The 25,576-nt window shown below is 36.2% G+C and overlaps 1 protein-coding gene across 2 annotated transcripts; it reads right to left on the bottom strand.

Annotated features, from left to right (window-relative positions):
• Positions 1-1,325: 1,325 nt before the first annotated feature.
• On the bottom strand, positions 1,326-25,576 carry LOC113041199 (ankyrin repeat domain-containing protein SOWAHB). Of its 2 annotated transcripts, XM_026199601.1 has the most exons (13): positions 25,320-25,576; positions 19,852-19,913; positions 18,886-19,125; positions 16,327-16,428; positions 13,458-13,514; positions 13,027-13,128; positions 12,848-12,859; positions 12,199-12,201; positions 4,310-4,396; positions 4,193-4,195; positions 2,808-2,880; positions 2,489-2,578; positions 1,326-2,231 (listed from the first exon to the last, which is right to left on the bottom strand). In XM_026199601.1, exons 1-13 carry the CDS (start codon positions 25,441-25,443, stop codon positions 2,047-2,049), a joined length of 1,140 nt encoding a protein of 379 aa, XP_026055386.1. In that variant the 5' UTR covers positions 25,444-25,576; the 3' UTR covers positions 1,326-2,046. The 2 variants fall into 2 exon arrangements, with proteins under 2 accessions (XP_026055386.1, XP_026055387.1); XM_026199602.1 differs by lacking the exons at positions 12,199-12,201; positions 12,848-12,859 and adding an exon at positions 9,811-9,813.

The raw sequence follows: 25,576 nt of genomic DNA, 5'->3' as shown, positions 1-25,576 counted from the left end.
ATAGATAGATAGATAGATAGATAGATAGATAGATAGATAGATAGATAGATAGATAGATTTGGTAGATTAAATGTATTGGATGGATGGATGGATGGATGGATGGATGGATGGATAGATAGATAGATAGATATTTTGCAGATAAGACATCATTGATTTGTGATCAGAAACTCTGAATAACAGCCAGCATCGAGACTCGCATGAAGCGCTTAACAAATGCACTGTCTTCTCCTCACAATCAATACCTGGTGTGCTTGTAAGGCATCTGTGACATGACATCTACATTTTGGGTCATTTGTAAAACAAAGACTACAAGGAAGCTGGAGGCCTTGAGCCGCTGGTTTCAGTTCCCCTCCCCGGCACAACGGCGGCCCCAAACCGCAGGGGGAGCGGCCCTCAGATGGAAATGAGCATCCAAACCAACAATGTAGCACCTAATCTCTTCAGAGAGCTGGGAATCAGTTACACAGCAGTGGAGGCCTCTCGGTGCTTTTCAGCGGCTCCCCCTGCAAACACAGACACGCACACACCCTCTGACCCCCCTCCTGTGTAGCCACAGGCTCCCCTTACACATGGGCCAGATACAAGGTATCCCCCTGCAACAGAAGGGGCAAGAATAAGTGGAGCGCGGGGTGGGGCAGAGCCCTCAAAGCACGGGATTAGAGCTAATGTGCCCTCCCTGGGTTCTAATCTCTTCAGAGGAGCAGCGTGTTTGAGGACTGCAGGGCAGTCAGATAAGTATCTATTACAGAAAGGCCCTCTTATCCTTCAAACACCCCCATGCCCTTCAGAAATGAGGCACAAAACCACTTGCCTGTCTTCTCCTGGGATACCCAAAAGCAAGTGTTGGCCTTTTGCAACTAATATGGAATTAAGGGCTCAGGACCTTACGGAGGGCCACTAGGGCCCATATTTGCTCCATCTGGGGAGCTCAAAGCCGAGCGACCGATGGGCATCAAAGAAGGAGAGGAGAAAAGAACCAAGGAGCTTCGCTGGGAAGGTGTGAGCCAGGGGACAGGGACTGAGGTGGAAGATCTGATAGAGTGTAATCTTGTTAGGGTGATCCAGGAGACTGATGAAAGAGCTGCACACTAGATTAGCGCGAGGGCCCGGAGGAAAGCTGGGAGATTGCAACGAAAAACTTTATGAAAAAAAAAAGATCTTAACAATTAGAGGGAAAATAATGAACAGGAGAAAAAGCACACATTACACGCAGTATAATAATAATTATTTTTTTATATATAAGGGGACTGTAAATTACATGAAAATAAACACTCAGGTAACAGGAAAGACCTTCAGATTTCCAACATAAGGCACAAACTAGCAGATTTACTTAGCATCATCATTTGGAATGCATTTATTTGAATATAGAAATGCACTAAAACATACAATTCAAGACATTAGCAGCAGAAAAGCAGAAAAGAACTGGCATTTACAAAGCATTCAAATTCCATAAAAATATATTTCAATATTTCAAAGTGTGTGACTCATTTTTTAACTGGAATTGGATCATAACTCTAACTCTGGTTTGGGATAGTATTGGCTGTTATAATTTTTCCTTTATCATGACATCATAAAAAAAAATTCAGGAGCTTATTTATGTATTTAGCTAAAATAGAGTTAAATTGTGCATTTATATGGTCTCTATCGAACTATCTATGCAAACTATGATTCTGACTTTTAAGTTTGGTAAGGTGGAAATAAGGCAAGTAAATGCTGAACTTGGTCTCTATTCAAGACAGAACTTTAGCATTAACATACAGACAACGTAGTTCTTCAGACTTGTAAAACTTTGGGGTCATAAGATGAAACGGTAATTTAAAATGCACCTTTTCATTGCTTAATGTAAACCTTTAGCAGAGAAAATAAGACATTAGACTTATAGAATATCACACAGTGCTGTGGCATAACACTACAAATGCCAATTAAGTTAAAAAAGCTACTTAAATGTGAATACAACAACATCATAGTATCTGTTCGAATAAAGCAGCAAAGTGTGTTTTCATCTGTACACTATTAAAGCGGCACTAAAGCGAGACTTCACACAGTCTACCGTGAGAACTTTCTGGTTCTAAACGCAGGCAGCATGAGCTGATGAGCAACAGTCCTCTCCTCCAGCACGGGCGCCAGGTCCTCCGCTGAACCCCACTTCTTCATGGAGTGAAATAATGAGGAGATCTTCCTGTTCCTGCGCTCGCCAGCCTGGGTCAGGCTGTGGCACTCGCTGACTTCAGCTTGGAGAACAGACATCAAAGCAGTGTTAAGAAGAAGACCACACTGTGCATGAAATAACATGCTGGAAGGACAAATAGGGTGAAGACAAACAGTCCAAAACTGATCCATGAGGCACCCCGCAGATTGAGAGAAACCACATGCCTGCGCTAATGTGGAAAACATCCTCAGTGCTGCTCTTTCCACATGTGCCACACGTCAAACACACACATGCTGCGTTGCACTTTAGCACAAAAAAAGTAAACTGAGATTGACTCACATAGTTCATGGTCTTCTAATTGTGTCTCCTGTAAATTAAGGTAATGATATGGTAAATGGCCGCTGTAGTCCCGCAGATTGTCCTTCGCTCCTGTGAACATGTTCATATTTCAGCAATATTAAATGGAGCAAACTCAAATGTTGCTGCTTTTATTTTTACGTCTTATTGAATTTCGGGACATGTCAAGATATTTTGTTCATTTTTGCTCTGTTAATTTGATTTGCATGCTTATAAAATAAAATAAAATAAAATAAAATAAAATAAAATAAAATAAAATAAAATAAAATAAAATTAAACATTTGGAGGTATGAATGCTTACCGTACGTCCTGACCAGCAGGTCAAATATATGTTGATGGCCATGCAGTGCTGCGATGTGTAACGGTGTGTATCCCTGTAAGAACAAAAGACTGAATATATCAAAAAGTGTCAAAAGCATGTCCAAGTCATACTTCATCCCATAATCGAAAGAATCAAATACAAAAAAAACATATAAAATTAAATTTTTTAAAATGAAATGAAATTATATAAAATATGTAATTTAATTAAATAGTAAATATATATAATATTTTAAATGTAGTAATATTTCTTTTTGTGAATAAAATATATTTTACAGTTGTTGGACTGTGACATTATTTGCATGACAATTAAGCGTATTTAATAATTGTCACTGCCGTAACACACACACAAACACACACACACACACACACTAATATATACATATTTTGTAATAAATTTAATTAAAGGAAAATATTTAATTCAATATAAAACAAACTATATTTTACATTAACAACTATTTTACATAAAGTAAAATCTGTCAGATTTTTTGTTCTGCGTGATTTAAATATTGATATACTGTATTAAATTAAACAAAAATATTTAATTAAATTAAACAAAATATATTTTATATATATTAAAATATTTTACATATTTTGTTTTTGCACTGCAACATTTAATCATTAATTCATATATTCATATATATATTCATATATATATATATATATATATATATATATATATATATATATATATATATATATATATATATATATATATATATATATATAATGATATTAATAAACACAAAAGTAATGCACACATTACAATAGTGAAAATGAGTGATTTTCTCCACTGCTAAATATAATTTTATTTATTTTCTTTAGATTTGGGGGTGAAATAATGTTATTTGTGAGACTCCCCCAAGCAGAAAATGTTTTCTGGTTTAAATATCGCTGGTGATCAATCTCACCACAAAACAGAAATGAAAAGGAAATGGACAGGGTGAAGTAATATTCGACACTCACCCCCTAGTGCCCATGTCCCAATCATAATAACCACAACACGACAGAATCAGAGAGTGACAGAAAGAAGAGAAGAGGGGGAGAGAAAGACGGGACACAAATGAACTGAGGTTACAGCAACAAATCTAATGACAGAATCATAATTGCCTGGTAATTGAGTGAAATTGCTTTGCTCTGAGCCTGCTGTTGGAATACATGAAGACATTGTTTAAGGGAAGCTGTTAACATGACAGAGTTTGATTTATGAACAGACATTCTCAAACAGCGCCGGGCTTCATTTGCACAGCTGGGCACCCGCATACCCTTTCACAGGAGTTATGTCAGAAGCGGACGCTTTCTGGCAGCCTGACACACACGTGAGAAACATTACACAGCGAGGGTGAATGGAAGGTGAGCTGGACTTACATGCTGTGAGAGGAAAGAAGACAAAAACATCATGATTAGTAAATGCATTTAAGTTTAGGCATGTATACGTTTGTTATCAACTAAAAATGGATTGATTTATGAAGCAGTGGCACGTACTGCTTTTATATTGACGTCAGCTCCTGCTTCTGCCAACATTGTGGTCACGTCTTCTTTACCATGTTTCGCAGCCCAGTGTAGTGCTGTCTGTCAGAGATATTGAAACATTAAAATTATATTAAATATAATTTATATCTTTCTGTACAATGTCTTTTTTATATCCATTTTTAAATGCTTTTTTAAATTTGACCTAGAAATTGTTCAGAATACTATATATTCAATCCTCAGATAATACTTTGATCATAATTTTATTCTAATGTTCATTTTTTACTTATCCATTCTTTTATCCAATTACATTTAACCTAAAAATTGTGCATAATACTAAATGTTTGTAAATATTTTTCCATTATAATATTGTTTTATTTTAATATTGACTTATTTTATTGCATTTATTTATTTTACTTCACTCACTCATTCACTCAATACATTTTTTTTATTACTACATTTAACCAAGAAATTGTGCATAATCTTAAGAAACCCTTCAAATATTTTTAATAGTTATTTATTTGACTTATTAGAAAAAATTGACTATTAATTCTTTCATTTTTTGGTCACTACATGATTCTCACACTTGCATTCATGTTATTCCATAGTTTTAATTTCATCTTTTAAATATTTTTTTTTAAGTGTATATAACCATTTTTAACATGTAACATTTATAGTTTCATAGAATTACTTAAATGAGGTAAACCATTTAACATTTTTCTAAATTCTAAAACCAAAAATATAATTTTCTGTCCAAATTGTGGTCTGAGACTTTTGGGCAGCATGGTGGATCTGAATTCTCATATTGCTTGTTTGGACAGCTTGTTTGTGCTAGTACACAATCGTCAAGCCATCTGATTAATCTTGTTATACATCATTTACACTCTGCATGTTCATTCTCTCCCACTAGGTAGATCCCCACCCCCCTAACGCCACACAGTGGAGCGGCCCGCGGCTCCCATAGGCTGCCAGCTGTGCACAGAGGGTGTGGAGGGGACGGTTTCCTGCCATCTAATGGTGGTCTAATTACAAAACAACAAACCAGTGTGCCCACTGCGGGGGGAGCACAGGCCTGTCACGGGGTGCAAGATTGATGATGTTGGTATGACCCTCTGATGGAGGACCCACCCAGGCATCAGGCTGTTGACAAGGCCTGTCAGAAGGAGAAGGGGCCACGCACCGCACACATGCACACGGACACTGGAGCTTCAAACACCCGGCGCTCTCAAACACGATGAATGGACAAGATGGGAAAGCTATTGACCTCAGCCTGAGCGACACACCTCCTTAATAGGACGGTGATGTGAGGTGGATTCTTCAAGAGGACACTGGATCAAAATCAGCCACTTTATGTGCTTGTACTTTGTGAATGGTATTACGGAGAAAATCTGAATTCAATGCATTATTTAATGCTTCATTTTCTATTTCTGGAAAGTTTAACTGGCACTGTTTACAGGTATAATCACCCAAAAATGAAAATTACCCCATGATTTAAGGAAAACACCTTTAAAAGGCCAAATGCATTTGTAGAAAAAAAGAAAAGCGAGAATGCAGAAGCGCAGAGGAGATAGCAAAATAAAGCACCCGGTTATGAATTAAAAGTTCAAAAGGATGATTTGTAAAGAAAAATGTTGGATGATTTCAATATAAACCAAGAGGAGACTGGTTTTTCCTTTGCTGTACACAAAATCTGAATTTTGTGAGACTAGTAGGGGTATAACGGAATGTGTTTTCGTACTGAATGGTTCACAGGGTAAATTCCAAATTCCAAATTTCACACTGCAAGTAGGACCCGTCATATTGCCGGAACATTGCCGGGTCGCCTTCTGTGTGAAAGCAACCACGTCCCGGGATTGATTCCCGTAAGAACCCGGGTCGGGGACCTAGTAACATTGCCAGATTCAACCCGGAACGAGCGCTGTGTGAACAAAAGCCAGATCTAATTCCGTGTCAAAGTGATGACGTGCGTTATCGCGCAACTCTTTTACCGTCTTTTGAAGGAAGATCAATGTTCGCAACAAAAAAATACGTGCAAACTGTAATGAAGATGAGATCAGTTCCTCACTTTCCGCACTGACGCCGAGATCGTTCGCTTGCTTCAGTGAAAGTATTACATGCCTAGCGTTGTCGACTCGTACATTACACATCACGCGCTGATGTCACATGTCGTTACGGGATCTTCACGGGTTGTGTGTGAAAGCACGCACATATCCCGGGTCATCACTGGCAGTGTGAAAGTGCAAAAACTAGCGACCCGGGAACAATTGCCGAACACTTTACCCATGTATTTGCCGGAATGGCAGTGTGAAAGGGGCTATGGAACTGATCATCCCATATGCCCTATTCCCTTCAATGGGCAGAGCCTTGGAGGCTTTGGAGTGAGCAGGATACATGCCATTATGTAGCCATTTGGAATGTACTTGGCAAAGGAAGCGAGGGAAATATAAAACTCTTTAAAACATAAAATTTATGTTGATTTTCAACAATTATGCTAATAAAAATAAAAATACATTTGTGCCAGTAAAACAGCGATATTTGCTGACGGACACTGTGCTGTGTTGTTATGGGAACATCTTAGCTGAAGATAATGAGGAAATTACATTGTACCTTTTGCCAAGTATATTCCAAACAACTACATAATGGCACGTATCCTGCTCACTCCAAAGTCTCCACTCCAAGGGACCTGCCCTTCAAAGGGAGTAGGGCATAGGGATGATCACTTTGAATTTACCCTGTGAACCGTTTGGATACAAAAACACATACCGTTACACCCCTGGAGACTTGCATATTCCTATCGGTTTTTCTCACCGGATATTTTTCTTACACAACTGCATTGCTTTGCTTCATAAGGCCTTTTAATAATCCCCCGGAGCCACGTGGAGCACTTTTTATTATTGATGGATGTATTTTATTGGAAATTCACTGCCATTATAACTCTTGATAGAGACATTTTTAATACAACTCTGATTGTATTCATCTGAAAGAAGAAAGTCATTTACACCTAGGATAGCTTGTGGGTGAGTAAAATACAAGGTCATTTTCATTTTTGGGTGAACTATCCCTTTAAGTTAATTTTTCTGTTTCCTGAAAGTTAAACCAAACCTCTCAAAACTCTTAAAGGTGCTGTATGTAGGATTGACACCGAGTGGTTGAACTAGGTATTGCAGTCCAAATTAAAAATATAAGGCCCCACCTCCTCAGACTTGACACATGCAGCTTGCCACATTGATGACACCATGAAAAGGAACTTGATGAGGAATGAAAAATGAAAAATTTTGTGTTTTCCGCCAACTGGCAACACGGAATGCTGAAATACAATTGGGCAAACTGCTAGTGGGCGGGTTTCACAAAGCAAAACAGAGAAAGACATTCCGGCCCAAAACAGAAATTTTTAAAGGAGAATAACTGACTGTAGCATTGTTTTTCAGATAAACAAATATGCTAACTTAGCATGTTTCTTAAATATCTGCAAACATATTATGGTATTTTTATGTTTTAGTAGAGTCAAAAACCTACATACAGCACCTTTAACAAAACTGAAAGAGTAAAAAAAAAGAATGAATGAATGAATGAATCCAATGGAATTTTAAGTTTTGTAAAAGAAAAGTATATGTAGCAAAGATTTAAATACAGTTCTGATCCAAAGTATTTAACTTTAAATTTCTGTTTCACTTATTTTAGTGCATAGTGAAAAATACCAAATAAATGTATCAAAAGTAAAAATTAAATCACTTCTCCATGCTATATCAGCTGATAATATTTTGATTTGTCAAATACTAATTCGGACTGCCCAGAATTCTAAACAAAAAACTTCTGGAAGGAAACAAAATGACGTCATGTGACAACAATATGTCATACTGAAATGCTGAAATACTTTTTTGGTTCCTAATAACATACTACTCCTCATTCTAATATGCTGGTTTGCTGCTCAAGAAACATTTCTGATTATCAATTTAGTTAAAACAGTTGCGCTGCTTAATATTTTTGTCAAATAAATGAATGTAAGTGTAAGAACCTAAAGCAGTATCTATCAGCTACAAATTTTAGTAACTTAACCCTGATTCTGCCAAAAGACATTTTTACACAAAATGTCATAAAAAATGCTAAATTACAATTTCAGTAGTTTTTAATAACTATAGACCCAACTCACCGACTAAAGTCACATGACAACAATGCACACCAGTCTGAAATCTACGTACGCATATGGCATACTATTTCATCTGTACACAATATGCATCATATCTCTACTGTTGTGTGTTCTGTACTACGGGAGGGTGCTGTCTCCTGTAGGTGTTTCCAGTCCTGCCCACAGGACATATTGTGATAGATGAAGTCTGGTTTCCCTATCAGCCGCTCTATTGTTTGGGCTGTCGCACCCTTGAGATGGATTGGCTGGCGCACATGTTTGACTGACAGCGCGACAGGTCTCATGGAGGCTCGGCGTGACGGATGACGGTCAACAGGATGTGACGTCTAAAACCCTTGTTCCTCAGGTTCCTGTTCTGGCCTGGCGGGGAACCCTCAACTCTCACTAACCAAATAGCGCCTTTGTGACAGACACAATAGAGACATATTCGCTGCGGCTTATAAAGAAGAGCGATGGACAAATAATGTACTCACAAACTGGGCGGAGGGAGAAGGAAGTCCGGGATACATCGGGAGAGGATGACATAGTGGAGGAGAAGAGAAAGAGAAAGAGATGAGCACACAGGTGGATTTACATTTACGCCTGATGCATGGCAAAATTTGTTTCAGAAATCATTCTAATATACTGATATGCTGGTCAAGGACAGTTTCTTATTATTAACAATGCTGCTGCACATTTTTGTAAAAGGTTTTTTTTTCACTCTTGAATAGCTGGTTACTTATGCACAGCAAGTTTTTTTTATTCTTCACTCAGGGGTAAAAAGAAATTAAAAATACATGAGAATAATAGTATCAAACTGTATTTAGGCGAGGCCATATTATAGATATTTCAGCAGATTTTTACAGTCAAAAAAGGTCCACTGTCTTTCGTCAATATTAGATAGAATACAATAGATAGAGTTTGCAGGTGTTATGAAACGTTAGACTTTTTATGACCAGGTAAAGAAAATTGAAAGGAATAAATTTAACAGAACACAATACGGCTTTCTAAATGTAAATGTCTTTTGTCAGTGCTTCAAAAACAAATTTGAATTATCTCCATAATATTTTAATTCATTTCAGTAAATAAATAAATATTGATTTATTAATAAATGATATTTATTTATTAGCTTCCGATCACAGTGGGTGGAAAAACAAAAACAAAACAAAACACTACAACAAAAAATGATCTTCGTCAGTATTCTTGTTTTTCAGTTTAAAAGCCTAAAGATTCCTAAATCAAATTACATTTACTTGAGAACCAAAAAGATCCTAAAAAAATTTTTTTTATGATAAATTGATCTTCGTGAGTTCTCTGAGTTTATGATTAAAATAAGATCAGTCTATGGGCTCAGAAAATTCATTCATTCATTCGTTCTGGTTTTAAGCACAAACTCACAGAATTCTGTTTAATTTTCAGAAAACAAGCGGTTTATGATGTTTAGATGTTCACAAGTTCACCCTTACATCTAATCTGAAGGCGAATAGTAGGCATATTTTAGCGTGCTGTCCTGGGGGAGGGGTCCGGGCCCGGAGCACAGCCCGAACCCAAATAACTCCCCCTATCCCCAATTTGGGATAAATAGATTAGAAGTGAGGAGTTGGGGTGGAAGAGGGATGCCGAAAAAACTGTCATGGGACAGGAGGTAGGAAGACTGGATATATATATGCTTGTGTGCTATTTAAGATGATTAGCTAAACGAAATGCACCTGTGCCAAATTGGATGATTATCTGATCGTGCTTCTCCCGAACTTTGTTAATAAAACCACATTTTATATTGGAAAACAAAACATAAATATTGTGCAAAATAGAGTTCTTATTATTTTTTTTATTTTTTTGCAGGCTATGCAACATGCCATGACTATGAATGTAATATTTTCCACTCTGATTTAAGATCTTTTTAGGCCTGAATTTATGGAAGGGTGAATTAAGCAGAAACCCTGTTAGTAAATAATGGCCATGTAGTTTAGTTTTAATGAATTCAAATCAAGGCAATTAATTTAAACAACATGGCCACAATTTACTAAAACAAGGGAAGAAATTCTTAATATCCATGTTATATGTATATCACTCTCATGAAATGATCTTGAAGGACATCAGCCTTTATCTGGTTTGTGGCCAGAAAGCGAGCGGTCCTGCTCGAGTGCACGGCTTAAAGCGAGGAGTGTTTGCGCTGCATCTGAGATCAGGACTGTTTATTTATGGGCTTCACTGTGAGAGCTTCAATTGGAATTTTCTCCCAAAGGAGCTTCCAACATGTGAAAGGAAAACAGAGATTGTGTCGGGTTACGGACTCGGGGTGATGTGCAACTTCAGCGACTGAGAGGCTAAAGGCGAAGCTTAACTACTTAAACTTAAGACTTAAACAATAGAAGTGGCAGAAAAGATCCAGGACAGCAAAAAAACGAGCATCCTTGAAAAAAAATCCAACTTTTGTTTCGTCAGAAAAACTTTACTTTAAAGGTTGGAAATGCTGGCATTATATATAATATTAAAGGCCATTTTTTGCTCATTTAGTTTGAGAACATGCAATGTCAAGTTTAGTGGTGAAGGTCCAACTAAGAAAATATTGAGCATGCTCAGTTTGATTTGTATTTTTAGTCAAAGCACAGGGAGATATAACAACAAATATTTGTCATTCAGAAATATCCAATGTTTTAACTCTATGCAGTGTTTTTTATTGTCATTAAATGTATGTGTCAAGTCAGCATTAGAGTGGTTCTTTTCAGTAAGATTTTTTTCCATTTCGGAAGTCATTATTATTCTATATTTTCATTTTATCTGTATTTTAAGATGGCTCAACAATATGATACACAAGTTAAGATAAACTAAGGCAATTCTACACCACTATTGCTAACATTAATTTATAATGATCTAAAATTGAACACATGAATTTTGAGTTCATCGGACATATATTGCGTTAAACTTAACTTAAACTTAAAATTGATACAATGATTTTTCCATAAATTGAGTAAATCTAATAACTCGAGATGATGGGTGCCTGAACTTCTGATATTTTAATTTTTTTTACAGATAAAACGCCCCTTAAACTATCATCTCACAAGCACAGTTGCATTGTACCAAACGGAGGAGAGGTGGCTTGCTTGGCACGTCGTCCCGGTTCAGGAAGGGGGGCATCAAAGCCACATGGGGGTCAGACTTACCACCTTCCTGGGGACATGGCGGCGATTGTTCTCCAATTAATCCCAGCCTGCTCTATTACTTTCAGATTATCTTTAAGTGGTTGAAGTCTTTGAGGTGAGCCCTAATCTCTCCCGCACTTCAATGGCCGCCGTTGTATCTTGTCAGCGCGGGGAAGGCGAAGGGCTTAGAGGTTCTTAGAAGGTGGTCTGACACGGGACAGTGTGAGAACTCCGGCCCAGGCAGGGACCACAAACACAGGCTCAAAGCTCTTAAGCGCACCGGGGGGACAAATAAAAGGATTTGAGCTTGTTTTGGGGGGTGAAGGAGCTAAAAAGCTATCTTTCATAATCCTTCTGAAAATAAGCCTTTGAAACGCATGATCGGGGTTGAGCTTCGCTCTTTGGTCTGTGTTGCACCTGGGTACGAGGGAGGAAACGGTGGAAAGTCAGTAACCTTCGAGGAGCCACAGGGAATCGGTGGTCCAGAACTCTAGTTAACGTCATGAACGTCGCTGACGAGCGAAAAATTTACATGTGCTGGAGTGCACACATGTGATCCAATGTGTGATAAAATACTTATCCACTTGGACACTTGTTTTAAAAGGTTTCCCCAATAATGAAAACTTTTAACTCACCCCCTTTTGGAAGTCAAATCCAGGAGATATAAGGGAGAGAGAGAGAGAGAGAGAGAGAGAGAGAAGTCTATTAATGAATACAATTGCAAATGACAAAATTACAAATGGAAATTGTCATTTAAGACTTTTGAAACATATCTATCTCAATATATGTTTGAGGTTTTGTGTATACTGTATAAGTTTGGCAACATCTGCTCCTTTAATATTCAATTTTTTTTTACATTTGACATTTCAGAAGATCAGTGAAGTCAATAAAACTATCAAATATCACAAAGTGGAAGGTTATTATTCAGTGATTTAGTCACTCAAATCAATGTCGCAAGCTTCATCCTACTTTTTAAACAGAATTCAAAGACATTTTATATATTTTTTATAATGATTGATTGAATTTGTAGAATTTATTTTAACTAATTTATTTATATAATTGCAATTGGTTTATTAATATAATAATATATTTTAGTCCATTTATTAATATAGCATACTTTAAAATATTTTATGTTTAAATTAAATATATAATAAAATTCATTTCCATCTCATATTGAGGTTTTTAATAATATATAAAAAAATATGAATTAAGACTTAAATGTCTAAACTTATACTGTAACTTTTACTGTACATGCAGTGTTTGTATGATTGGTTGCAAACTTACTGAGGTGAAGTCCTATTTTGTTCCGAGCACATGAAAAGACCAATAAAAATTCATTATTAAAACTTGAGCTTATGATATGAGACGCGTGCATTCAAATGACATTCATATATTTAGACATAGAGGAACACATTATGCAACACACAACACACTTAATGTGAGTATATACTGATGATATCTACCTTTTTATTGGCCAGGGAGGAGTCTTGCCTCAGGAGCTGAGTGAGCTGAGACAGTTTGCCACTTGCTGCAGAGAAGATCCACTCTTTCTCAAGAGGATCAAGCTATGGACCAAACAAAAACGATGTTTTTACCCTAACAAACTTACAGTACTTCTTAAAGGGAGACACCTGGAGTACCCTGAGCTTAAATGTCTTAATTTAAAGGCACACCGTCTTTAACCAAACTTTTTTTATTGTCAAGTTATGATACATTAGTATGCCATCTCCTTCAAAAAGTCTAGGAATCTTTCTTTGGTTTAATTTAGTGTTACTGTATATAAACCACAGTTTTATTGTAGCAACAGTAGCAAAAGGAATTTTACTGTAAATTTACCATGATAAAGGTTTCTCATAAAGCGTGTTATGATCAGTTATGCGTTATGTACACTCACAGCCACAGCGGTGGATCCCAAACTGCCTCCGCACTCCTCATCCTGCTCGGATTCACTCTGGAAAAGAAACAGGATGTGATATGACTCACAAAACCACCTGTCAGTAGCACCTGGAGCTCGGACGAGTCAGTGTGAAACTGCACTGTACGGTTAGTAACACAAATAACACGACACGCTAAAGAGGACGTTTGGGTTTGACAGGTTCCTCTTCCTGTTCTGTAGTTGCGGTATGAACGGAGGGGAACCCAGCGCTGTGAAGAATGAACAAACTCAAGCAAATACACAACGCATACAGTCCACAAAGTCATCAGTACACACACACACACATAAACAGATCCCATCAAAGATCCAGTAAACGCAGCGAATACAGAAAACACCCATAATGCCGCTTTGTTTATCAGTACACAGACTCACACTGAATACCAGAAACACTTCCAGGGACATTTCCCCTTTAAAAACACAGCAAATCTGCTTGTGGAAATAAGAGAACAGTAAAAACAAAGGATAATTCCTCCAATCTGCCTTCTTGACAGGTAACACAAGCATAAAACCCCCACTTAACTCACCAGAGGTGAATGATTGGCTCCAATGAGCACCAGATTGCTCTAACTGTGCCTTTGGTTTTATTTTATCGTATGCCGTTTTACCAGAAGCCATCAGTTTTGTGAGCCAAAGCGATGGTCAGTTTCTCTTTATGTACTGAAGTGTCAGTCAGGCTGATTAATGTGAGGGAAAATGGAGCAGTTGGGTCATTTCTGCAGTGCACGTGATGGCTAATTGTTTTCAGGACAGCTGCAGAGTGTCCGAGACAGTGGGAAAACACTTACACTCTTTCATATATGCTACAGTTTTCCGAAAGCTGCGTGCAATATTTGTTTACCTTTGCTTAAATAGGAACCAAGCCAGACATATTTCCTTTTGAGAGAAGAATGAAAAGAGCGGGAGAGTGACTGAATAATTGCATGTGAAACTATTATTTTTCCATGTGGAAACCAACCAGACTGGTGACAAATAATCACAGCGGTGAAGCCTGAATGCAGTAATGAATACGTCGATGAAAGAGTTTCACTGCATTGTAAAATATTAAAAAGATCACATTTTATGCAGATGATTTCAGCTTCAATGCATCATATGAATAATTCCTCTAAAGGACTAGTCAGTTTTGTCTCGCTTCTTGGAAAGAGCTTTCAGGCGTGAAGAGCTTTCAAGTGTGAATCTTTTCTACTTAAACAGTTTGCAAGTAGTGTGACTGAAAGAGAAAGATTTAATGAAAAAACAAAACACTTCATGTTTTAAAGCTCTAAGAGCAAAATAGAAGACTCGATATTTACTTATATTACTTGAACTTTAATAAAAATACAGTAAAAAAAATTTTTTTAATGAAACAAAACAAAACTCAAACATTAAATCTTGTTTTAACATTATGCTCTTGGTCTTTAACTAGCTGTATCTCAGGTTAATCTGCATACAAATGTTGGAGGGCACAGATGATCATTTTCTCTATAATGAGGTGGAGCATGTTTCTGTTTTGCACAAGAATAGAAAGCTTCTTTCAAATGCAGATTAATGCGTCTTTCATGCTGTCACTCCTGGCTGAACTAAGGCCTTTCACAAATCCAGCTATTTAACTTGCGCCACCTTCTGGTTAGTCCTAGTATTACATATATCATGTGTGAAGATTGTTTAAGGCAGGGCTATTCAATTAATTTCATCTGAGGGCCGGATTACAGAATTGAAAATTTGAAGGGGGCCAAGGGGGTTGGGGGCCATCCCAATCTCTTTATTGGGGGGGGGGGTGAAGATGATTGGCGGGCCGCATTTGGCCCGAGGGCCGCCAATTGAGTAGCCCTGGTATAAGGGCTCCTGAATAATTTTTTTATATTGTCAGCGAATGATAAGTAAAGATGTACAAATAAGAGCAATGACAAATGGCAAATGACAAATAATAAAAAACTAAATCGTGAGAAAAAAAATTTGGATGCATGTGCAAATTTTTTAGAAATTGGTTGCTTGGGCCATTCAACATGTTTTCGAGAAATATTTTTTTTTTTAAATAATACCATGAAGTATTCTCAGTGATTAACTTAACTTAAATCTGAATACTATGACACAGTAATTAGGGTCAACAGTGGGCACCCTTGTGATGTCATTTCCTGTTTATGTGACATGAAAACACAATGGCTTCGAGTGTTGACTTTAATTTTGCATTAATACTTTTTTTTTTTTTTTTTACTTTTTATATATATAAAAAAACAGATTTATCTGATGTTTTTAAATACATAATATAATATTTTTAGAGCTCAGGCCTTTTTTCTGTACCTTTTTGATTATAGATATAGGTCTTGGCATCTATTTAGCTGGATAAATGTAAATCCACTATAAAATTACTTATAATTTGTTATTAATTTGTTTTTACAATTTATAATTATAACTTTAATATTATATTATCTAATACATTTATAAAATATTATTTGATAAATATTATGATTGAGAATATGTTATAAAATTATATATTAAGTCTTTATTATTATTTTTCTTTCTGGATAGTAAAACCTCCTAGACATATTTACTATAAGCCCAGGATAAAACACCAGAATCAGTTTTAATGAAAATATTTAAATAATGTTAAATCACAAAAGGTATATTAAAGCCATTGTCTGTATGAAATGCATTTTCTATGTGGGTGCTTTTTTTTTAGTATATAAATAATACACACAGATATTCCATTGACCCTTCTGTGTTCTACTGCTTTTATGACAACTAAAAGAAGCTCGTTAGTTCCATTTCAGACAGAGCAACAGAAACATAGAGTGTGATCAGTTTAGAAAAAAAAAACAGCTCATGTTAGTTCAAGCTCCTTGACTCTAACCTTTGACCCTGAGTCTTTGTCGAGGTCATCTTCTCGGTCGGAGGCTGAAAGCTCCTCTGGTTTCTCCTCTGCTGCTGGCGGGGAGAGGGTGCTCTCTACCTGCTAATCACAAGAAAGGCAGAAGTTACACTTCACTAAGATCACTTACTAAGGATCACTTCACTGTGCTCAAATGTGCTGATGCTGACAAAATACCAGGTCAACAGGCCAAACACATTCTCAGTAGACCTTCACTCCTCCTCATACTGAGAGCAGGATAACTAAACTATAGAAAGATGGTGTGATGGTTTCATTGCTCAGAAGTAAATGCAGATGCTTTCATAGGCTATGTCTGTTTAACAGTTTTCTAGACACAATTTCAAAGTGACAATAAGCGCAGACAGGAAATTCACACTGTTGTGTGTTGAGCTGAATGCGCTGATGCACTCTATGTGTGAGTGAAAACTGCAACTCATTAACCAGTGTTTTAGCAGAATCTACTATCAATGTGTACATGAATAGAAACTTCAATTATACATTCAATACAGATTGTATTTAAATGTATTTGGTCTCTTTGTTTAGTAGTAGTCGTTTTAGTGCAAGGCAACAGTTAAAATTTCTTTGAATACACACACACACACACACACACACACACACACATTTATATATATATGTATATATAATTTATTTATTTATACCCAAAGCACAAAATACATTATCTGTATAAATGTTCATGTTATTAATTGAATATATTAACATTTTCAATCATTTTACCTTTAATAACAAAATTCTAAATTCTCATATAATTTGTTTATTCCCCCCCCCAGTTAGATATTTTTAGTACTTCAACTTGAAGTTGCAGAGAGGCAATATTTCTATCAAATATTTGTATATTTTTCATTTTTAGTTAACTATAACAACAACCTATCATCGGCTCACAAATTCCAATAATGAGGGCAAAAGGATGTTTACCTTTTAAGAGAGATAAACCACTTTTTCACATTGAAATCATAAGACCACATATAAGATCACAGATTCGCATTAATAGTTGTGGTTACCAGTAATAGTAATGTGAATGTTGCACTGTGACAGTTGTGTGCCAACGTTAACCTACATACTCAATGCTCTTGTAAGTGATGTTTTAGTCAAAGAGAGATGCAAACCTCACAGGCTTAAATTATCCAAAGATGCTTTCAGGCATCACAGATAAGTGAAAATGATCTTAAAACCAAGTAAAAAAAATAGCAATTAATCATTCCAAAAAGGAAATTTTACATGCCCACTATACTCTACCTCGCCGGAAGTCTCGATATGTGCTTCAACATAACGCTTTTAACAGCTGAAGTCCTACAGCTAAAGATAAGGCAAGTGAAACACTGTGTTATCTGCTTTTGACAAGCTTTCTCTTATCACCAGCTGCTTCTTTAATCCAGACCAGAAAAGCTTTAGCAAACAGTCTGAGGAAAAACACCGGATTCTGAATGATATCCAAGAAAATGATTAATAGAGACCTGAATTTCACAAGAGTATTACACTACTTTAGCTGATGTGAACATGTCATGCTAGCTCTAACTGAGACTATAACAAATACTTGAACAACAATAATGCCTTACATTCAACTAGAGCTTTAAATATGAATGTTTAATGGAATAACGTCAACATTACAGAACACTGATGAAATACTGTGGTTAAATAACTCATCCAGATTCCCCTTTAGTTCCTGTTTCTTCTTCTTCTTTATGTTTTTTTTTTAGCAAAATCATAAGATGTCATGATGTGTCATGTATGATAACACGGATGTGACAAAGGTGGTCACTGTCTGAGCTATTAAGAGAGGTTTTACTTAATGTTTACTCCTCTTAAAGAAACAGTTCAACCTAAAATAAAAAAATGGACTTACAGTGAATGGGTGCCGTCAGAATGAGACAGCTGACAAAAACATCACAAGTAATCCACACCACCCCAGTCCATCAATTAACGTCTTGTGAAGTAAAAAGCTGCGTGATTTTTAAGAAACAAATCCATCAGTAAGGCATTTTAACTTTAAACCGTTGCTTCTTGCCAAAAGTCCATAATCCATAATAAAGATTAACAATGAAAAAGCCCATCCTCTATTGTCCTCTCACATCAAAATCCACCAACATATCTGCTTATAACAGTTTTGGACTGCTTGCACTTGTATACAGTTCTTGATATGTGCATATTTCTCTCCTGATTCAGATGAGATGACTGTTTGATGTTAAAAGTGTCTTAACTATGATATTTTTTTATTACAATCATGCTTCATAAGACATTAATTGATGGACTGAGGCTGTGTGGAATGCTTGTGGATTTTTCGTGATGTTTTTATCAGCTGTTTATGCTCTTATTCTGACGGCACCCATTCACTGCAGAGGATCCATTGATGAGCAAATGATGTTATTCCAAATTTCTCCAAATGTGTTCTGATGAGGAAACACACTCATCTACATCTCAGATGGCCTGAAGTTGTCAGCAAATTTCCTTTTTGGGTGAACTATTCCTTTAAAAAACGGACCTTCAATGAGTAAAAGAGAACTATTATGATCAATAATCACTCACAACATCTGTATGAGTCGGTTCTGGTGCTTCTGTGACTGTAATCATGGGTCCTGAGCACCAGGCCACCAGTGCTGGTTTCTGAGCGGTTGGGTTATGGTTCTGCACTGGATTGGAGACCCGGAGAATATTTTGTGGGTTCGGCTGAACCGGCTTGATTGGTTCTCCTCCCTTTCCAGCGCCAGACTCTCGCTCTTGCATCTGCTGTCTATACTTCTTCTTGAGGATGAGATATTTCTCTCCCTGAAATGAAAAAGGAACCATTACCTTTATTCTGTTATTTGAATGTCGTAAAAAAATATGACTTGTGTATAAATAATACCTACATATCTATTTCTAGGTTAACACTTTAACACAATTGTTTAATAATAATTATTATCATCTATTTATTTATCAAAAGTGACATTAAAGATACGTAAGAAATATCGAAATAAAAAGAAGAGTGGCGTAATGTTGCTGAAAATTCTGCTTTGCATCACAGGAATAAATTAAATTTTTTACATATTAAATTAGAAAACAGTTTTTGAAATTGTAATATTATTTCTCTAAATTTCACTGTACTTTTGATCAAATAAATGCTCTCTATGGGAGTATATGAGACACCCTTCAAAAGCCTCAAAAGTCTTACTGACCCCAAACTTATGAATGGTAGTGTATGGCTGGAAACCAGATCAGAACAGACTGAAAGTGATCTCATCCGAGGGGAAGTACACATGTGGGACAATGATCCAAGATCATAAGGGTGTGGTGTATAGCATTAATGTGAGAAAGGGAAGCTTATCCCAGTCACAGAGTAAATAATGAATCACTGTGGGAATAGAGTCCTCTGCGACTATTCTTCAGGGACAGGGAATAAAATGTCATCGTATTACACATGCAAAAAATGCTCTAATGATTACATAATCAGACTGAGGGAGGAGTTGATTAGTTTAAACTGTGCAGTAATGATTAGACAACACATGTACTCACATTCTCAGATTTCACCACCGCAATTCGATCAATGATGAGTTTGAACTCTTCTCTGTATTTGGCTAGAGGGGGAAAAAAGAGATTAAAGTGCCATAAGTATGTGCTTGCAAACATTTTTCCCAAGCATGTTTTCTAAATTTATCTTAGGAGAAAGGTCACTCGTACAGTATGACCTTGCATTCGTTCTTTCCTTTGTAAATCTAAACTCAGCATCAGAAGAAAACCCAAAGCATGCCAGAGGCTAGAATTAAAACCTGTATGGCTTTCTTCTGTTTTTTTTTTTTTCACTGAAAAAAGAAAGTCACACCGGATTGGATGGGGATTATGGTGAGTAAAAGATGACAGAATTAACATAGATTTAAAGGAACAGTTTACCCAAAAATGAAACTTTGCTGAAAATGTACTCATCCAAGATGTAGTAGAAGTGAGTCACACACACAAATGTAGAAGGTTTTTTATTTCTTATCACAACAGAATTTAAGAAATTTAGCATTACATCATTTGTCACTGTAGTAAATGGGTGCCGTCAGAATGAGAGTCCAAACAGCTGATAAAAACATCATGATAAACCACAAGCAAGCCACATGACTACAATTCATCAATTAATGCCTTGTGAGATAAAAAGCTGCATGTCTGTAAAAGAATTATTCCACAGTTTCAGTGTTTTATCTTTAAACGGTCACTTCTGGGCAAAATACTACTCCATTATCAATGACGCTTCCTCCAGTGAAAAAGTCTGTCTCTTGTTGTCCTCTCATTAAAATCCACCAACAAATTAGTGTAAAACTGTTTTGGAATATTTATGCTTGCAAAGGGTGCTTGATCTGCATATTTCTCCCCTGTTTCAGACAAGACAACTTCTTCACTGGAGAAAGCAATGTTATGGATAGAGGACCATCTGGAAGCAAAGGTTTAATGTTAAAAACAGCTTGATTGATGGATTTGTTTCTTACAAACTTAAAAAAAAAAAAAAAATTATGGACTAGAGTGGTGTGGATTACTTGTGGATTGTTGTAATGTTTTTATCTGGCCAGTTTGGATTCTGACTCTGACGGCACCCATTCACCGCAGAGGATCCATTAGTGATCAAGTGATGTAATGCTACATTTCTCCAGCTCTGTTCCGATGAAGAAACATATACTAAACTAATACTACATTTCTTCAAATATGTTGCAGTAAAATAATCTCATCCACACATTGCATGGCCTGAGAGTAAAGTTTCAGGAAATGTTCATTTTTGGACGAATTAATGTAATTTTCTTTAAAAAACAACATTTCCTGATTTGTGATTGAAAACAAACCTTGACCACTTGTTTATTGATTTATTTGTTCTATCTGCATGTTTTGGACTGAAAAGATTAGCTGTGTAACGTTTGGCACAAACACTGGACTCTGATTCCTGGCTTGTGGGAGTCTGTGATGTTATGCAACATCACTTTAGCACAGACTGACTGCAGCAGGGAGAAACCAGAAACTGGCTCGAATTACTACACAAGAATAGAAAATGATTAAATGACAGAGAGGGGGGAGAGCTGAACAAACAAATCCATCATTACTGCTGTGCTCATATTCAACAACCATTCCCAATGGGTCACCATCACTCAAATGCCCCCAGCACTGGATTGTAGTTTTATTTAGATCCCAAGAAGATCTTTTCCTTCTTCAATTTCATTCCATGCCTCTAAGTAGAATATAGTTTCTTTTTATTTGTTGCACAAGTAAAACACCTATGGTGCAATGAGATTTTACATGAGCTGTGTGTGTATCTGCTTTCATGGAGTTCATTAAAAGATTCATCAGAATGATTCAAATAAGTCATTAACAAGTCATCGTTTTCACTGTAAGTAATTTGATTTAATTATTGATGATATTATGACATGTGACGTATAGCGAGCTTTGACATGGAACTTGCCATTCATTAAAAGATTCATCAGACTGATCCAAATGATTAACTGCCCACTGAGTGAACAAATCATTAAAGGAAATGACTCATAAGAGTCATTTGTTCATTAATTGGACTACACGGGTGGTGCTAATATATTGAAATATAATAAACTCGTTTTTTAATGTCTAATATGCATTTCCTAATAATTGATGAGCTTATGACTGAAAGATGTTATTGCTGATCAACATTATGAATAGTGATATAATGAGCTTTGAAATTAAACATGCAGTTCAGAAAGCGAGTCATTATTCAGTAGCCGCTCTGACAGAGTTCATTCAGTAAAAGATTCATTAGACTGATTTAAACGAGTAACTGCCAGTCGCCAGAACAAGCCATTAAAAGAACCGTTAGAGTCATAAGAGTCATTATTTCATGAATCGGACGACACAGGTGGTTCTTGTTTGTTTTTACATGCACAGAAGACCATGAGGAGCAGGAGTTCAGGAGACGTTCATGTCAGAAATATGTAAACACAAGATATGAACCCCACAAACTGAATTTGAGAACATAACACGTTTCATATTTCTGACATGGCATGAACGTACCATCATTCTTGCTGTTTGCCTGAACCGCTTACTTCCCCTCTGTGGTGATTCACAACCCACAGTCTAAAAGAAAACGCTGCTCTAGTTGTAATGGTCCTGTTTACTTTTCATATCACATAAAGGCTTCTGTTTGCAGAAGTTTTACTCGATCCTAGCTAACCAACTACACACACACACACACACACACACACACACACACATATTTAAATTAAATATATATAAAACAACAATTGCCAATGGGTCACCATCAGTCAGATGCCCCCAGCACTGGATTGTAGTTTTATTTAGATCCCAAGAAGATCTTTTCCTGCTTCAATTTCATTCCATGCCTCTAAGTAGAATATAGTTTCTTTTTATTTGTTGCACAACAAGTAAAACACCTATGGTGCAATGAGATTTTACATGAGTTGTGTGTGTATCTGCTTTCACGGAGTTCATTAAAAGATCCATCAGACTGATTAGTTATTATAGTTATTTTGTTGCCATGGCAATGGACACATTCAATGTTAGACAGTAAGACACTTTGTTGAAGGTCATCATGTAAGCTTATTCTGAAGTATTCACCTTTCAAAAGAATAAACATATAGTCTATGATATATATATTTCTTTCACTGTTTTTTAGGGGTAAATTCCAAAATATTTAGCCAAATATTTGGAAAATGTTGTTTGTTAAATATCATTATTATATTTGACCCATTCTTTTTAGATGCATTATTTATTTGCATATCATTTTTATCAAATATTTTATTAAAAAAATATATTTAGTCTAATCTATGTTTTTTTTTACATTTGCTTACACTTTTTTGCTCTAATAGTATTGATCTCTTTTATTATTTTTTATATAACATGCATGCATTTTTTTTTTATAATTTATAATTTTATGAACAAATTGTAACAAACTGATGAACATGAATTGATAAATGTAATTTACATAAAACAATAAAATAAAAATAAACACACAAAAAGTATTTCCCAGAATCCAATTTGTTTTATGAAATATTTTACTCTTTTCGTGTCAACAAACATACCTCGAAGAAGACGGAGGATGCTGTTAAATAAAAAAATAAAAATAAAATGCACATTTATATATTGTGATATATAAAGGGTTAAAAATGAGAACCACTTGAACTGAACTGTGCCAAACAGCCAAAATATATCAGGACTAGGATCTTTAAATAGAGAATGTACCCTACACAACCTTTCCGTTTTCCTGCCAGGGGAAAAGACAGGGATGACATTGCAACACAGCATCCACAACAACAGGAAACCTTAAGGGAAGTCAGCACTTAACAGTAGGAGCCCGCAGAATTCCTGTCATGGAGCTGAGAGGCACACAGTTTAGATTTCGGAGCAAATGTATTAGTCTATGCTTGCCAACTGCATGAGGACTCTATGTTCCCACACAGAATATAGCAACTGCCAGAGATCCCATCAAAACCACCATCCTAAAAAGGACTGGAATCATTATAACTCCAGAATTAGAGCATGCCATGCAGGCTGTTGCGGTAATCAAGAATAATTATGATAATTGGTCAGCTATGTCAGATGGTACCAGATGAAGGCAGATTTTGAAACCTCTGTTCACAGCTGTACTGGCACAGCTGGACGAGGCATTATAAGCCATTACGGATAATTGTTTCATAAATGTATGTATGACACATGTATGTAAGATTAAATGCAACATCATCTAATGTAATTACAATTTAAATGGCTTATGAGAACATGTTTTTTATTTGGCCCACTTTGCTGCAGCCTTCTTTGGCCACACGCTATGCCATTTTTACATGAATATTTAATGTCCATAAACAAAACAGCGTTCAAACAATATTTGTTTTCAGTGGCAGATGTTGATAACATGGAATTTTAAGCCATATTGAGAACATAATCAAAACATTTTATCAATTAAATAAACTGGCAACAAAGATATTGAAATTGAGTGCAAATCAGGTGCAAATAATCTAAAAGTTATCAAATATTGAACAGTTGATCAGCTCGCACATGAACCTGTCAGTGTAAAATAACAACTGATTCGTTTAGGCCAACAGAAAAGCAAAAGCAGGTAAGCATTTGTCAGCATTAACAATTCAGCATTAATCAAAATAAGACACAGAAAGTGATAACTTGCACAGGATTATTCCAATATCAATCAGAATGTGGTCATATTCTGATTAAAGCAAGGAAAATAATTACCAATTACCCATTTCTTTAATCGTTTAATTTTTCACAACTTGAACAGACCTATCACTCAGATTTATCATTATTCAGACTTATAGAAATTGAAATATCAGCTTATTCTGGTTATTATAGGAATCAGTTTAGTGTGTTACATAATTCAATCTGACTGGATTTGGATTAATATTGGAAAATGAAACAAACTGTGAATATTGTATTTAGAACTCCGCTTTCATGGTTGGGGAATGTGGAGGCCCTTCCTGAGGGAGCAAAGGAAATGACAGAATTCCATGTGTGTAATTCTATCTGTTGGTAGCTTTTTAATCTAAAGCAGATGTTTGCCACAGTTACTTTCAAGAAACTAAATGCCATTCCTAAGTGCGTTAAAATGAGTTTTTAAATCTTATTTTAGAGTTAAAAATAACGGAATGTGCTCCCAGAAACACTCCTTAACGCTGTTTGCAACTCATCAAAATAAAAAAAAAGTATATTCTAGAGCGGGTTTTAACCCTTTGGTCTACCCGTGCGTCAGTTGCGTCGCGTCTCGTGCGTTGCGTTTGCGTGTCAAATAAATATATATATACTTTATTAAAGGAATTTATCAGAACGAGTCTCGAGACCCCAACCGTTCAGTTTCATCCAGTTAAGCTAGTGCTTCTAAAAACAAAACGTGCCTTGTGTGTGTGTGTGTGTGTGTGAGAGAGAGAGAGAGCGCTTTGCGTCGCGTCGTGCTTGCAGTGAAGACAAGGATGTAAAGCGCACGCGAATGTAAAAAATAAATAAATGTCATATTCTTATTTACTCACCACGTAGCTGCAAATCGCTATGGTTTATAAAATGCTTATATGTTTTGGACAGATCGGAATTTTTGACTTTTCCTCCAGAGGAACAGATGTATTCCAGTAAGGACGCTTCACTGATCTCGCCCATCTCTGTCAGGGAACTGAAAACAAAACGTAATTTCACAACAGATGTGATGTAGTCGTGATGGGTTCTTCTCGAAGATGCTGAAGCATGACTTCGCTGGCAGCCAAGCTAATTACTGAAGAAGAAAAGTGTACAC

This window comes from Carassius auratus, chromosome 23 (genome assembly GCF_003368295.1).
Source record: "Carassius auratus strain Wakin chromosome 23, ASM336829v1, whole genome shotgun sequence".
NCBI classification, from domain to species: Eukaryota; Metazoa; Chordata; class Actinopteri; order Cypriniformes; family Cyprinidae; genus Carassius; species Carassius auratus.
Note: the sequence above shows the minus strand (reverse complement) of the source record. Positions and strands in the feature narration are given on the sequence as shown.